The sequence below is a fragment of the Phaethon aethereus genome (genome assembly GCF_964289735.1).
Source record: "Phaethon aethereus genome assembly, chromosome: 1".
NCBI classification, from domain to species: domain Eukaryota; kingdom Metazoa; phylum Chordata; class Aves; order Phaethontiformes; family Phaethontidae; genus Phaethon; species Phaethon aethereus.
Genome location: NC_138575.1, coordinates 121,693,378 through 121,708,353, shown reverse-complemented (window position 1 = coordinate 121,708,353; position 14,976 = coordinate 121,693,378). Strand labels below are relative to the sequence as shown.

The 14,976-nt window shown below is 43.5% G+C and overlaps 1 protein-coding gene across 1 annotated transcript in view; it reads right to left on the bottom strand.

The window, feature by feature from the left end:
- The window catches only part of LOC309416679 (interferon-induced GTP-binding protein Mx-like), a gene marked incomplete at both ends in the record, with an annotated part of 23,659 nt that extends 17,623 nt beyond the window's left edge, over window positions 1-6,036 (bottom strand). The window contains one exon of the mRNA XM_082014030.1: window positions 5,839-6,036. Within this exon, the coding sequence (XP_081870156.1) occupies window positions 5,839-6,036 (198 nt within the window). The remainder of the gene's footprint in view (window positions 1-5,838) is intronic.
- Between the last annotated feature and the right edge of the window lie 8,940 nt (window positions 6,037-14,976).

Sequence of the window (14,976 nt, the reverse complement as noted above, 5' to 3'; positions counted from 1 at the left end):
GAAAGATGTTTTGAGAAGCTCAGTCAGTATGCAGCTGCTGGGCATGGTTGCAGAGAGTGTGTGAATGTTTAACTTCAGTCAGCTGGGGTCAGGAGTACAGGTATGTACGGCTGCACAAGGAGGGTCTACATGGGTTGGCCACTGGCCGTAAGACCAGGACACACCAAGCCATTGCCTGCTATGTGGCCAACTCTCCTCTCAGTGCGGTAGAAACACTTGTCAGAGGCAAGTCTTACACCTATTTTAGAAGATCAGGCCTCTTCTCTATAGTTCAAAACCCTCTCCAAAAAGCAGACTTTGCTTGACATGATGTTAGAGAAGGGAGAACTAGGAGAATTTTTACTTCCTTGTTCAGCTTTTCTTCATGTAAAAATTTTGTTGAGATATTTTCTATAGGTCTCTGAAGAAACTGGAGGCTTTTGATGTGACATTTGACAGAGAAAGTGATTTCCAGAGAGAACAACTTAACTTAAAGACAAAAACCCCAACAGTACATTTTCAAAGCTAGATTTTTTTTTAACCTTCCCCTACCATAAACAAGACCTGTTTAGCTCTAACGCTTGGGAAAATGAATTAGGAGAAACACATTTTTACCTGAAGTAACTTCCTGTTCTTTTAATTTTTTGATTGAATTAAGTTTACAGGTTTTCTAATTTGAGCAGATGTCAAAACAGGATGATCAGACACAATGCAAGTTACACTTTCAATGTGTAAAACAAGTTTAGAAAAAAACATATTAATTCCATACTTGCTATTCAGTCTTTCTTTCTAATAAAGCCATACAATTTTTTAATAGATATTCCTGTCTCCTTTTATCAAAATAAAAAATAAATGACTATGGGGAAAGTTCTCAATTTTGACCAACAATAAAAGATGACTGAACTATTTTAATTTCTTTATAGGCATTAATTTTACAGTTCCCTCATCTTTTTCCACACGTTCCTTTCCTTTAATATTTCAGTATGAACTTTTTTCTCTTTCTATTAATGAATTATAAAATTTTTCTTCTGTGAATCAGGACTCAGTGCTTTATTGGCAACAAACATACATTCTCCATTCACTGGCCACCAGATTCTTTTGTGATTTTCTACTGCTACAGTAGGATTTTTATTCCTATTACAGGAATAATTTACTGATAATAATGTTTCTAACAGTAATCCCTTTTATTGCCTCTACCACTCTCTACCTGCCTTTCAATTTATTGGAATTAACACTTCCTATAAATTTTTAATTTAATGTAAATATTACCCAGGAACAATTTTCCATCCCTTTTACATTATTTATACTCATTGGGCTGTGCTCAGTGTTATTAATGTACTGGTTTTAGCATACGGCCTCCTAAACATGGATATGTTTCCTTCAGAAAGAGGTTATACAGCAAGCTTTAGCCATAAATAGGATGAAATGCAAAAATAAGTCGACCAGGAAAAACAAAACAAAAAGAAAAAGAAAGATCTTGCAAGATAAAATTGTGACATCTGGGAAACTGAGACTTAAGGAGTCTGATAAAATAAGTGACAACTTTGAAAAATTTTAGTGCAAGGGCTGGACCTGAAAAAGGTTAGGTAGGTCGGTGCAACCCCTCACTGTGCCATGCAGGCATAGTGGTTTCTTTTTGTACTGAGCCTTGACAACATCAGATGGAAGAAAGAACGAAGGAGAGGAAAAAAAGAACTGCAATTTTTAAGTGCCTTCCTGAAACTGGCCAGAATCCACACGTGACACCTGGATGATGTCCTGATACTGAAAGCCTGATAACCACCCCCTCACCTGCTGCCCCTGCCTTCATCATCAGGACAATATTGGTTTCCTTGAACCTTATTTTAGATATTTACCTGTCTGTGTGTTGGAAACCTCCCCCAGCGCAACATGAAACACTGCACTACATGACCACATCTGCATGAAGCACCAACCTGCTGATGGGCCTGAAGAGGAATTCCCTCATTTTTCTCTAATGATCCCAGCTTTGTATCTCAAGGGATAATAACAAAATACGCTATCAAACCCAAACGCAAAGCCACGGTACCCACACAGCTCTTGTAATTATTCGCTCTGCGTCCAGCCAGAAGAGCGCACGGACTTCTGCCTGACATATCCAGTGACTTCAGCATATTTGGGTAAACTACACAGCCTCTGGGTTGTACGTTTATTCTTCTCAGAAAAAAAAAAAGCAGCAATGCAAAGCTCATGCTGTTACACGTGAATACTCTTACACGAATACCGCGGGCTACACCGTGTTGCTGAACGCTGCCCCCACTTTAAAAAATGTATTCCAATTTAAATGCCATCTCTCAGTTGTCTCCCTTTAGAGAGGAAATAACACTAATGTCATCTTTTTCCCCACACGAGAAAACAACAAAACCTACTCCTGGCATCCCTGTTTAACCACACTTACTTTAGACTCATGCAGCCTTCTCACATACAGCTATTAAAAGGAATGGAGATCACAGTCAAAAATTACATGATTATTTTTAGAATAAGGAAAAGAGAAACCTGACCTGTCTCGTGTCCCGTAGCGAGGAGAAGCAGTAACTTTTTTTCAACTTCTTCTAGTGCTCTTTTATTTACAGGCTCCACCTCCACACTGTGACAAGAATCGGGAGAAATGAAACCAATTCTGACATGAAACACTTCATGATCGTTCTGGAAATACTAAGGCAATGCATTGTTATTTTTTTCCTTTCATTTCCTTCTACACCAGCCAACTTTCCCCCTGTTGTTCAGCGCGGTGCAGAAATAAAACTCAGATGAGCACAGCCGGCTGCCTCCTCACTCGCCTGTGCTGCGCAGCGGGGTGGCAGGGCCAAGTGACAGAGGTGCTTGGAAAGATTGCCCAGGGTTAACAACCCTCCTTGTCTTCCCCCACAAGTCAGCTCACTGCGTCAGCTCACACGCACATGGGGCAAAACCAGACAGGTCGAGAGGAGACCAGGCAAACTGCGCTGCCCCGCTCCCACCGGGATTGCTCCCTGGGGATGCCAGCTCCGTGCCATCCTGGGGACCCCTTCAGCCTCCTCATCCCTCCATGCAAAAAGCAAGCGGGTGAGGGCCCCCGCCACAGGACGAAGAGTATTTTTACCACCTCAGTGCGAGACTTTCCAGGCCAGCCAGCGTGACAAGTTCTGCCAGCACTCAGCCGGGCTGCACCTTTGCTGTCGGAGGCTGCAGGGCATGTCCAAGGTTGCTGGACATGGGCGACAAGCAAGCAAAGTGACGCAAAGTGTCATTTCTCAGTGTTATGCACTGTTTCAGGGCAGTTGAGGGCTCGAGCTGTTTCTCAGGTCTTTGCACTGTTTTCTTGACATTACTGGGTTGTGGTGGGTCCAACCCTGGTTGGATGCCAGGTGCCCACCAAAGCCGCTCCACCACTCCCCTCCTCAGCTGGGCAGGGGAGAGAAAATATAATGAAAGGCTCCTGGGCCGGGATAAGGACAGGGAGAGATCAGTCACCAATTACCTCATGGGCAAAACAGACTTCACTTGGGGAATTTAGTTTAGTTTATTACCAATCAAATCAGAGTAGGATAATGAGAAATAAAACCAAATCTTAAAACAGCTTCCCCCCACCCCCCTCTTCTTCCCAACCTCAACTTTACTCCCGATTTTCTCTCCCTCCACCCCACCAGCGGCACAGGGGGATGGGGAATGGGGGTTGTGGTCAGTTCATCACGTGTTGTCTCTGCCACCCCTTCCTCCTCAGGGGGAGGGCTCCTCACACTCTGCCCCTGCTCCAGCCTGGGGTCCCTCCCACGGGAGACAGTCCTCCATGAACTTCTCCAACATGAGTCCTCCCCACGGGCTGCAGTTCTTCATGAACTGCTCCAGCCTTGGTCCCCCCACGGGTGCCGTCCTTCAGGAACAGACGGCTCCAGCCTGGGCCCCCCGCGGGGTCACAAGTCCTGCCAGCAACCCTGCTCCAGCCGGGGCTCCTGTCCCCACGGGGCCACAGGCCCTGCCAGGAGCCGGCTCCAGCACAGGCTGCCCACGGGATCATGGCCTCCTTCGGGCATCCCCTTGCTCCGGCGTGGGGGCCTCCCCAGGTGCGGGTGGAGATCTGCTCCCCCGTGGAGCTCCATGGCTGCAGGGGCACAGCCGGCCTCACCATGGGCTTCTCCACAGGCTGCCGGGGAACCTCTGCCTGGAGCAGCTCCTGCCCCTCCTGCTGCACCGACCTGGGTGTTGTTTCTCTCACACATTCTCGCTCCTCTCTCCGGCTGCAGTTCCAGAGGTTTCCCAGCCGCGCTTCTTAACGCTGTTCTCCCACAGGTGCTGCCGCCACCACTGACGGGCTCGGCCTTGGCCAGCGGCGGGTCCGTCTTGGAGCCGGCTGGCACCAGCTCTGTTGGACATGGGGGATGCTGCTGGCAGCTTCTCACAGAAGCCACCCCTGCAGCCCCCCTGCTACAAAAACCTCACCATGCAAACCTAATACCTGGGTCAGGTTGTTATCTCTTCTGCTGTCCTTGCTCTCCTGCCCTAATTTTTTATGGTTTTATAGACTCTAAGCTGTTAAGCAAAATCACCTTGCTCTGTCCAGTCAGGGTTTTGGAAGTCTGATGCAGGATCAGCCCTTATTTCTCACTCCCTCTGGTTTTGGCTGCTGCCTCCATCAGCTGCTCTCTGTTCCCGGAGGCTGTGGTGGGTTTCAGACTGCCTTACTCCAGTCCGTGGGTTTGACTGAACAGCGGTCATCGTGTTCACCAGAGCCAGCCCTTCTCCCTACTTCCTCCTCGAGTGACCCGCAGGGCGTGTGGCGGGGCGCTGGCTTCCGGCGCGGAGCAGGGAGTGACGCAGCGCCGGCGCCGCGCGGGCGGCACCGCGGCTCGGCGCGGGCTGCGGCAGGGACCCCGGCTGCAAGCCCTCCTGGCCTCCTCCACCACCACTCTGCTTCCCCTCAAGCGTGTAGCAGACCTGTCTGTGCGGGAACGGGCTTCTGAGTCACGCTACCGATTAGCTTATTAATTTTGGGCAGTGCCTTTGTTAGGTGGTTGAGTCGGTTGAAGGGTTTTGCTTAATCACAGGACTATGTTTCGAAGAGAAAGAGGAGCTCTGGGCCATATCGTCTTCCTGTCAAGGGAGAAATCTGGGTTCTCCTTTCTCCAAGTGCCAAGATTTCAGTTCTCCTATTCTCTCCTGAATCAGCAAAATAAATTTTTTACCCCATTACTAGGAAGTGTTTTAGTGTAATGCATTGAAAACAGGTTTCATGTTTATGTAATGATTTATAAGAGCACATTTCACTGGCAGTACAGTTCTACAGATTAACAGAACATAATAAAAGATGTTTAAAAAGAGGTTAAGCAGAATTTCATTCAAAACTCAGTATAGAGTACATTTTGAAATAATTTTAATGAAAGAAAAATGGGACACAATGCAAAAGATGAAAGACCAAGCATTTGTCAAAGCAAATTCAGATTATACTTTAAAAAGGGAATATAAAAATGTAATGTAAATGCACTAGTTGTCAGGATTATTATGTGTCATAAACCATTAGGCATAATCCTTAGTCATAAAATTATTCCGGTAGGAAGGGACCACCAGGTATCATCCAAAACCTTGCAACTCCAAGTGATTCAGACCGTGTTGTCTTGAGCTTTATCCTGTTGAGTCTTGAAAGCCCCCAGGGATGGAGATTCCACACCGTCACTGCAAAATTCCTTCACATGATGAAATAGCCTTAGAGTGATTTTTTTTCCTTTTCATATCCGGCTGGATATATCCCTCCTGTTTCAGTTTATGCTGCCTGTCTCTCATTCCCCCACCGTGCACCTCTGCAAAGAGCCCAGGTTCATCCTCTCAGACAGAAGTGCTGGCGGGCTGCTACAAGCCCACCCTCACCAGCCACCCCATCCCTGGCTTGAGCAAGACCCAGGGCCACCGCTCCTGCCCTTGACCTCCCTCAAACTTGCCATTCTGTCCCTGTCCTTCCCACACCAGGGCCTCTAAGCAGGAGGCCGTGTCCAGGTGAGGTGTAACAAGGTCCGAGCAGAGGGGGACGGTCACATCCCTCCATCCCATGCCAGCTCCTGTCCACATGGTGCCAGGGTGCTGCTGGTGTTCACTGCTGCCAGGACATGCTGCTGGCTCACGTTTAGCTGAATGTCTACCACGACCTCCAGGGTCCTTTCCAGCAGAGGTGCTCCCCAGCCAACCAGTCCCCAGTTCATGGCACTGCAGGGGTTTATTCTGTCCCAGGAGCAGGATTTTGTATCTGTCCTTGCTCAGTGGACAAGGACCTTCAAAAAAAACCCCAAATAAATTAACATCCTCAGACAACTGTTAAGAAAAACACTGCCAAAAAAACTACAAAAGCAGCCCCTGCCTAAATAAAGAAATAAAAGTCCCACAAACAAGTTGTCACCGAAATCGGGAATAAACCTCGTAACACCAATGTAGTGTTAAAAGGCAGGCATTCTTTATTCACGGCGCCGGGAACACGGGGGATAGCTCCTCCTAAATCGTGTTCCTCGATCGGTTCAAAAATCAAACATTTATAGGCAAGATTAATACATATTCATCAAGTGTCCATACAATGATTGGTTAAGTATTCCTCGCCTACCATGTAAATGACCACGCATGCTCACTATAATTTCTTGGGATTTTACTTCCTTAATCTTTTGAGTCGGAGGGTTTCTTGAGTGGGTGGTCTCTGAGTCGGTGGTCGCGATCTCCCCCTGCCGGAATTACCTTTCCCTCTAAGTTCATTTCAACTTGGCAACACTAAATACATCTTCACGGGCTATCGGTCCAATATGCAATCATTCACCCCACAGTCCTTTGTTTTAAGACAGGACTATAGAATGAATAATTACCCACCCACCGGACCGTAGAACTGACCAAGGGGTTCCTTCTTTCTGACTACTTGTTATTAGAACAAAACATAATACCATGATCACAAAGTTACACTTAACTCCTTGATAATTAAATCAAGATGGGAAGGGTTAGGTGGGTTCTCGAGCAGCATTGCTGGTGCATAATGTTCTTAGAGTTACAACTTGCTACAAATTCACAAACCTATTTTCTAACGCTATTTTAATTCCCTACCACCTTGGTTACATTTCCCCCCTTTGGAAGTTTTGAAATAATTTCTTTTCAATACTTCCATTACAAATTAATTTCCTTATTAACATTCAATCACTTCATTGTATGATGGTAGGAGCATTATTAGTTAGTCCATTTAAATTTTGGTGTTTTGTAGTCAATGCAAGTGTAATTCTGCTATCAATGGTAGCTCTTTTTGTAAATTCCTTTTTCAAACAATGATAAATGAATAATATTCTCAAAGATATTATTAATAATAATAACACAGTACCAATTAAGGACTTAACCCAAGAACTCAAGTTTCATCCCAATCCACTGAAAATTTTATCAAACCAATTTTCTTGCATGTCTTGTTGTATTTCCTGAGTATCCTTTTCTATTTTTCTTAATAAGTCCAAATCCTATTCAACATCCTGGGTAACATTTGGGATATGTATGCAACAATGATCTATCCTATCCCTCAGGTATCCACAAACTCCATGTTCTTTTAGTAAGAGCATATCTAGAGCCATCCTATTTTGTAGGGTCATCTTCAAAGTGGCTTGTAACTGTAAATTTAGTTGTTTAAATCCTTTCCTCGTTATTTTGGCTAATCTTTTCACTTGACCTGTCAACTTATATAACCAATCTCTATTCCTGTAAGTTACCAGGGGAGTCAATAAGGATTCTAAGGCTCATCCAAGTTTCACTCCTGTCGAGGGTTCATTCCAATCATCATCATCAATTTGTGATCTTTTTGTCCATATTAACTTTAAATTTTCAGAATCTCCCCTAAAGGGAGCTTTCTTTCAGATTGGACATAATGTTGGCATTCCTAAAGTAATTTTTACTTTCCCGTCCATTGGTAAATGGGTGGTCCAAGTTCCATCACTCATTGCCCAAACTAAATGTCCCGGGCTCTGAACTGTAGACCTTCTACAACTAAATACTGATCCCCTTCTAATTTTATATACACTAGTCAAATTTAAATCGTTCTTGAGTCCTTTGCACCAATACCCATATTTCAATGCAGCTGCTAAGGGAGGGATTTCTTGAACTGCTCTATAAACTGTACTGCAATTACATATCTTTTTACAATTCCACCAGGGTACTATATCCTCCTTTTCCTTGGATGTGGTTCTCCTGTCATTAACTGATGGGAAAACTGTAAAGACTGTTCCGTCCCAGGCAAAACACCATAAAGTATTAGCCATATATTGAAATTGAGATAAAATATCCATAGACCACACTGAATCCCATGCAACCTCTGCCTCTCGCTTAGTTTGATTTTCACAATTATGGACTACATGTCCAGCTTCCTCAGGATCATGTACAGGGAGGCCTCTACTTATTTCTTTGCATAATTGTTCATCCCTTGTGCTTACTGCGCTCAGATTTGTTGTTAAGATTCCCCACGGAATTGATTCACCTACTGCTCTTGGAATTGGAAGACATGCGGTTATTTGGGTTACATTTTGTAAATTTGTAAATTCTTTTATCAATCTTTCCATTAAATTTTCTCCTGGAGTTCTCCTTGGAATGTATATTAGCTGCTCTGCTTCACTCTCCCTTCCAATTGATCTATTATCATCTCAAATAATGCTCCCAACATCATCAGTTTCCAAATCAAACCCATTTTTCCATATTTTCCAATGATAATTTCTTAAACATGTTTTAAAATCAACTTTGCAGTCTTATAGGGATCAATAGGGATTCAGATCCCTATTGATGACCTTCCATGACGGGGCTTTCTTCACTCGGGTGTCGTGTATCCCCGGTTCCACTCCTCCAACCTTGATTGCAGTATAAGTTGTTAACAGTACCTAGAATGGTCCCCTCCACTTTTCCTGCAGTGGTTCAGAGTTCCAAGTTTAAAGATCACCTGGCTGATACTGATGTACAGGCAAGTGACCTAGTCAGCACAATATATCTCCAAAGTGCTCCAAGGACTTTTCCTAAAGAAATTAGATACACTTGCAAATCAGTTTCCCCAGCTACCTTCATATCCCCTGGGATTAAAGGAGTCTGGTACAGTTTACCATACAGGACTTCATATGGACTTATACCGTCTCTTGATCTTGGTTGGATCCTGATTTTCAAGAGAGCTAGTGGTAAAGCCTGTGGCCACTTCAAAGATGTTTCCTGACAAATTTTACTTATTTGTCTTTTCAACATTTGATTCAATCTCTCAATTTTTCCACTCGATTGTGGCATCCAAGGGGTATATAAGTCCCATTTTATACCCAAAACTTTACTGAACTATTGAACTACATCTGCCACAAAGTGTGGTCCTCTATCAGAAGACATTCCCAATGGCATTCCAAATCTTGGTATTATTTCCTTCAACAACACTTTAACTACCTCTCTAGCTTTGTTGGTGCAGGAAGGGAAGGCCTCCGGCCATCCAGAAAATGTATCAATTAGTACTAATAAATACCTGTATCCATTTTGACTGGGTAACTCAGAGAAATCAATTTGCCAGTAATCTCCTGAAGAATTTCCGTGTTTTATCATTCCTAGAGGTGGCCTCTTTTGGTTCATGGGGTTATTTTTAAGGCAGATCGGACATCTAGCTATTATTGATTTAACTATTCCTACACATACTACAGATGTTTTTAAACTTGAAACCATAGCATCTACTCCCCAATGTGTTTGTTCATGTTTTTCCTTTGCGAGTTATGTCATCATTTGCAGGGTTACTATCACCTGTTTTTCTGATGTCACCCACCATCCCTCTGCATTTTGTGATGCTTCTAATTGTTTTGCTAATTGCTTATCCAATTTTTTTTGTACTTCGGTTTCAAATCTAATAATTTTGTTTGTTTTACTGGTACTAGTGCAAGGATACCTCGTTCTGTGGCCTCTTTTGCAGCTTTGTCTGCCAATCAATTACCTACATTTACAGCCGTCTGACCAAACTGATGAGCTTTACAATGCATTACCGCCACTTCTTTCGGTCTCTGCACAACTTTCAGGAGTTGGAGAATTTCTTCTTTATACTTTATTGGTGTTCCTTGGGCTGACAGCAGTCCCCTTTCTTGCCAGAGGGCTCCATGAGCATGGATCACACCAAATGCATATTTAGAATCAGTCCAAATATTTACCCTTTTTCCTTCTGCTATTTGCAGAGCCCGCCTTAATGCCACCAATTCTGCTTTCTGTGCTGAGGTACTTACAGGTAGTGTCCTTGATTTCCAATACCTCAGAGGTGGTGACGACAGCATATCCAGCCATTCGTTTTCCTTCTCGTACGAAACTGCTTCCATCTGTGTATAACTCCAGATCAGGCTTTTCCAGAGGTTCATCTCTCAGGTCTGGTCTACTGGAATAAACTTGTTCAATAGTTAACAAACAGTCATGTTCTAAATTTCCTGTTGGATTCTCTGTTGACAAAAATATTGCTGGATTAACAATCGGTGTGGTTTTCAATTCCACATCATCTTGTTCCAATAGGACAACCTGATACTTCGGCATTCTGCTGGGGGGATAGCCAGTGACCCCCCCTTTTGCTCTAGAACAGTTATTACTATATGCGGTACGTACACCACCATCTTTTGACCCATGGTCAATTTTTGAGCTTCTTGGATCAGCAATACTGTTGCTGCCACAGTGCGTAAACATCCTGGCCATCCTTTACTCACGTTGTCAAGTTGTTTAGAGAAGTACCTCACTGGTCGTCTCCAGGGTCCCAGCTGTTGCGTCAGCACTCCAAGAGCCAGATGTTGCCTTTCATGTGCAAACAACTCAAAAGGTTTGGTCACATCAGGTAATCCCAGAGCAGGTGCCATCATTAATGCCTTTTTCAGTTCTTTGAATGATTTCTAACATTGTGGTGTCCAAGTCAGATACTGATCCTTGGATTCCTTTAAAGCCTCATACGGTGGCTTTACATACAATCCATAATCCAAAATTCAAAGTCAGCACCACCCAACCATTCCCAGAAAAGTTCTCAATTCTTTCAGGCTACTTGGTTCAGGAATTTGACGGATAACTTCTTTTCTTTCATTTCCCAATTGTCTCTGTCCTTGGGATATTTCAAATCCCAAATAAATTACTGTTTCTTTTCCTATTTGGGCCTTATTTCTGGAGACTCTATATCCTCCTTGGCCTAGGAAATTTAGTAAACTGATAGCAGAACACTTCCCTTTTGGTCCTGTCTCTTCCATATCTCTAATTCCTTTGCCAATTGATTCCCAAATATCGTAGGGCTATTTTTGAATCCTTGTGGAAGTACAGTCCATGTCAATTGGGTCTTTCGTCCTGTGGCCAGACTTTCCCACTCAAAAGCAAATATGTTTTGGCTGCCTATATCTAGAGGTATGCAGAAGAAGGCATCCTTTAAATCTAGTACAGTAAACCATTTATGTTCCTCTTTTAAGGAAGTCAGTAAAATATATGGATTAGCCACTACTGGGTGTATATCTTGGACTATCTGATTTATACTTCTTAAATCCTGAATCAATCGGTATTCCTTACCTCCGGATTTCCTTACTGGTATATGGGAGTGTTATATCTGATTCACACTCTACCAATAGTCCATATTCTAAAAATTTTGTAATCAACCCCTCTAATCCTTTTCGAGCCTCCCACTTAATAGGATATTGTTTTTGTCTTACCAGTTTGGCTCCAGGTTTTAAAATCACCTTTACCAGCTCTGCCAGTTTAGATCGTCCCAGAATTCCACTTGCCCAGACCAAAGGAATAACTGCATTTTCCACTTCTTCTGGAATCTGTTCTTCCCTGTAGGAATCCTGTAACATAAACACTCTTGCCTCTATGGCTTTTGATTCTGGCATTAACAATTTGATTTCTCCATCTTTGAAAGTTATTTGTGCATCTAATTTACTCAATAGATCTCGTCCCAACAAAGACAGTGGACATTCAGGCATATACAGAAACTGGTGAGTTACCCATTGTTTTCCCAATTTAAACTTTAATGGCTCTAAAAATGGCCAATTTTCCTTCCGCCCTGTCGCACCAACAACATCTACTGATTTGTGACTAAATTTCCCTTTACATGTACACAATACTGAGTAAGTAGCTCCAGAAACTCTATTTCTTCATTCCCTAGCTTCAATGTAACCAGAGGTTCAGCTAGGGTTGATTCCCCCAGTCCCCTTCATAGTTCTTCATCCAGAGTCATTAATTTAATTGCCTGGAGAGCCGGATCTAATTCTCCTGCCTTAGGACATTCTCTTTTCCAGTGCCCACACTTCTTGCAAACAGCACATTGATCTTCTGCCAATCGGGGCTTATTTTCCTTCTCTCTCTGATATTCATTCCTTGTCCTCTCCCTCTGCCTATCCTGTTATTCCCTGCCAAAACTGCTAGTAGCTTTCCACCCCTTCGGGTTTGCCTCACCTATTTTTCTTTTACTCTATTGTTATATACAGCCTAAGCAATTTCAAGCATTTTACCTTAGCCACCCTTTCGGGATCCTCCTGATAGGTACCTGCAGTCTCTTTCCATGATCTTAAATCAGTAATTGAAAAAGGAACTTTCACCACCACTGTTTCGAGTTCTCATCACATTTTCCCCTTTTTCACAATCTTTACCATGGGATCATACGGATGTATTCCACACTGTCTCTGCCATTCTGGATGATTTTGTAGTGTAAAGAACAAAACAATATAAGCCACTTCTTCCCATTTACCCTCCTTTTTACAAAACAACATTAATTGCAAGATGGTGTTATATTGCAATGTCCCATTTTCTGACCATTTCTCCCCACTGTCCAACCTTGGACATACATTGGCCACCAATGATTGCAATATTCAATTAATTGCTTCCGAGCCAGAGGATCACCTCCCAGATCTTTCCAATGCCTCAAAATACATCCCAAAGGTGTTTTTTTTTGTGGGATAGATCTTTTACTTGGAAATGTTCCCATTTTCCCAAGACTAGTGGGTGTGATTGTGCACTATCACAGGCACTAGTCGGAGGGACCCCTACTCTCCTCGAGGGTCCCTCTGGATCTTCTAGCCCCCTGCTAGAAATCCCCCAACCTCCTTACCTGGGCCCCTAGCCCAACCTTGCGAGGCTTTCGCCGTGTCTTATAGGCAGGCATTCCTTGTGAGGGTCTCGTACCCTCACCCTTTCCAGAGGTACCTTTCAGCCCTACTCTGCGTAGCTTTCGCCGCGCCTTACGAGCGAGCTAGTGGGACTCAAACCCACGTTACTTCAATCCTTTAAAGAATGCCTTATTACCTTTCCAGGGGACTTGCTCAGAATTCTTCGGTCCGGGGATCAGAGGTTCTCCCCGAGAATCCCTCGGTGCCGGCTGGAGGTCCTGTGATCCCACGGATCCGTCGAGATTCACAAGCAGGGTCCCATCTGGGTCGCCAAAACTGTCACCGAAATCGGGAATAAACCTCGTAACACCAATGTAGTGTTAAAAGGCAGGCATTCTTTATTCACGGCGCCGGGAACACGGGGGATAGCTCCTCCTAAATCGTGTTCCTCGATCGGTTCAAAAATCAAACATTTATAGGCAAGATTAATACATATTCATCAAGTGTCCATACAATGATTGGTTAAGTATTCCTCGCCTACCATGTAAATGACCACGCATGCTCACTATAATTTCTTGGGATTTTACTTCCTTAATCTTTTGAGTCGGAGGGTTTCTTGAGTGGGTGGTCTCTGAGTCGGTGGTCGCGATCTCCCCCTGCCGGAATTACCTTTCCCTCTAAGTTCATTTCAACTTGGCAACACTAAATACATCTTCACGGGCTATCGGTCCAATATGCAATCATTCACCCCACAGTCCTTTGTTTTAAGACAGGACTATAGAATGAATAATTACCCACCCACCGGACCGTAGAACTGACCAAGGGGTTCCTTCTTTCTGACTACTTGTTATTAGAACAAAACATAATACCATGATCACAAAGTTACACTTAACTCCTTGATAATTAAATCAAGATGGGAAGGGTTAGGTGGGTTCTCGAGCAGCATTGCTGGTGCATAATGTTCTTAGAGTTACAACTTGCTACAAATTCACAAACCTATTTTCTAACGCTATTTTAATTCCCTACCACCTTGGTTACAAAGTCAGAAAAAAAACAAAGCCAGCAGCAAAGAAACAAATTCTACAAAAAACTAATAGGAAAAAGAATACACCCCCCAAAAAAACACACACAACAAAACATCCTGCCAAAATATATGAAATAACCCAAACAAATAGAAACTACCACAAAATAAGGGGAATGATGAAAAAAGGAAGAAAAATATCCAAGCTGGTGTAAAATGAAAAGTAAAACCTTAAACTGCTTAAAAACTGTTTAACTCAGGAAGTTAAACACAAATTGGCAAGTGAAGGGTGCTCCTTTCGAGTCTCTCTCTGTCTGCTGTCTCCTGAGCTCCAGCCACTCAGAAGTTGGGTGGAGTAGGACACAGGCAGTAGGAAAGTGAGGAATTTCGTCCCACATGCCCGCTCAGTAGCTCCTTTAAAATTGCGTAGCTGCCCGTAGTTCTGCTGCTGCAGGAGCACAGTTCATGGTCGTTGCGGGTGAGCTGGCTGTGCATCCACGGCAAGGGCAACATTAGCAGAGCACGGATGTGTGCTGTCAAAGGTCTGTTTTGGGCTTTAGTGGCCAATGCATCCCTAGTGTGAGCAGTGTCAGCCTAGAGTAGAAAATTCCATCATTCCCCACTGGGTGATGTGACCAGATGACGTACATTCAAAATGTTTGGAATTATTATCAAGCACATGGAAACTTATTTTACATTATGTAAATTCCTTCAAAGGCAGGAACCATTTCCTCAATTTATATAAGGCAGTGTGGCTACGAACTGAAACTGTGTTATCTAGAGTATTAAAACTATTTGTTCAAGGGATATTGAAATCTTAATTGGTATCTAAACAGTTGCCAGGAGAGAATGGATCCTAATGTCTGGATATTTACAAGTGGTGATATTTTTCCCTAATCTTTCTCCTACTTTCCTAGCTTCTGA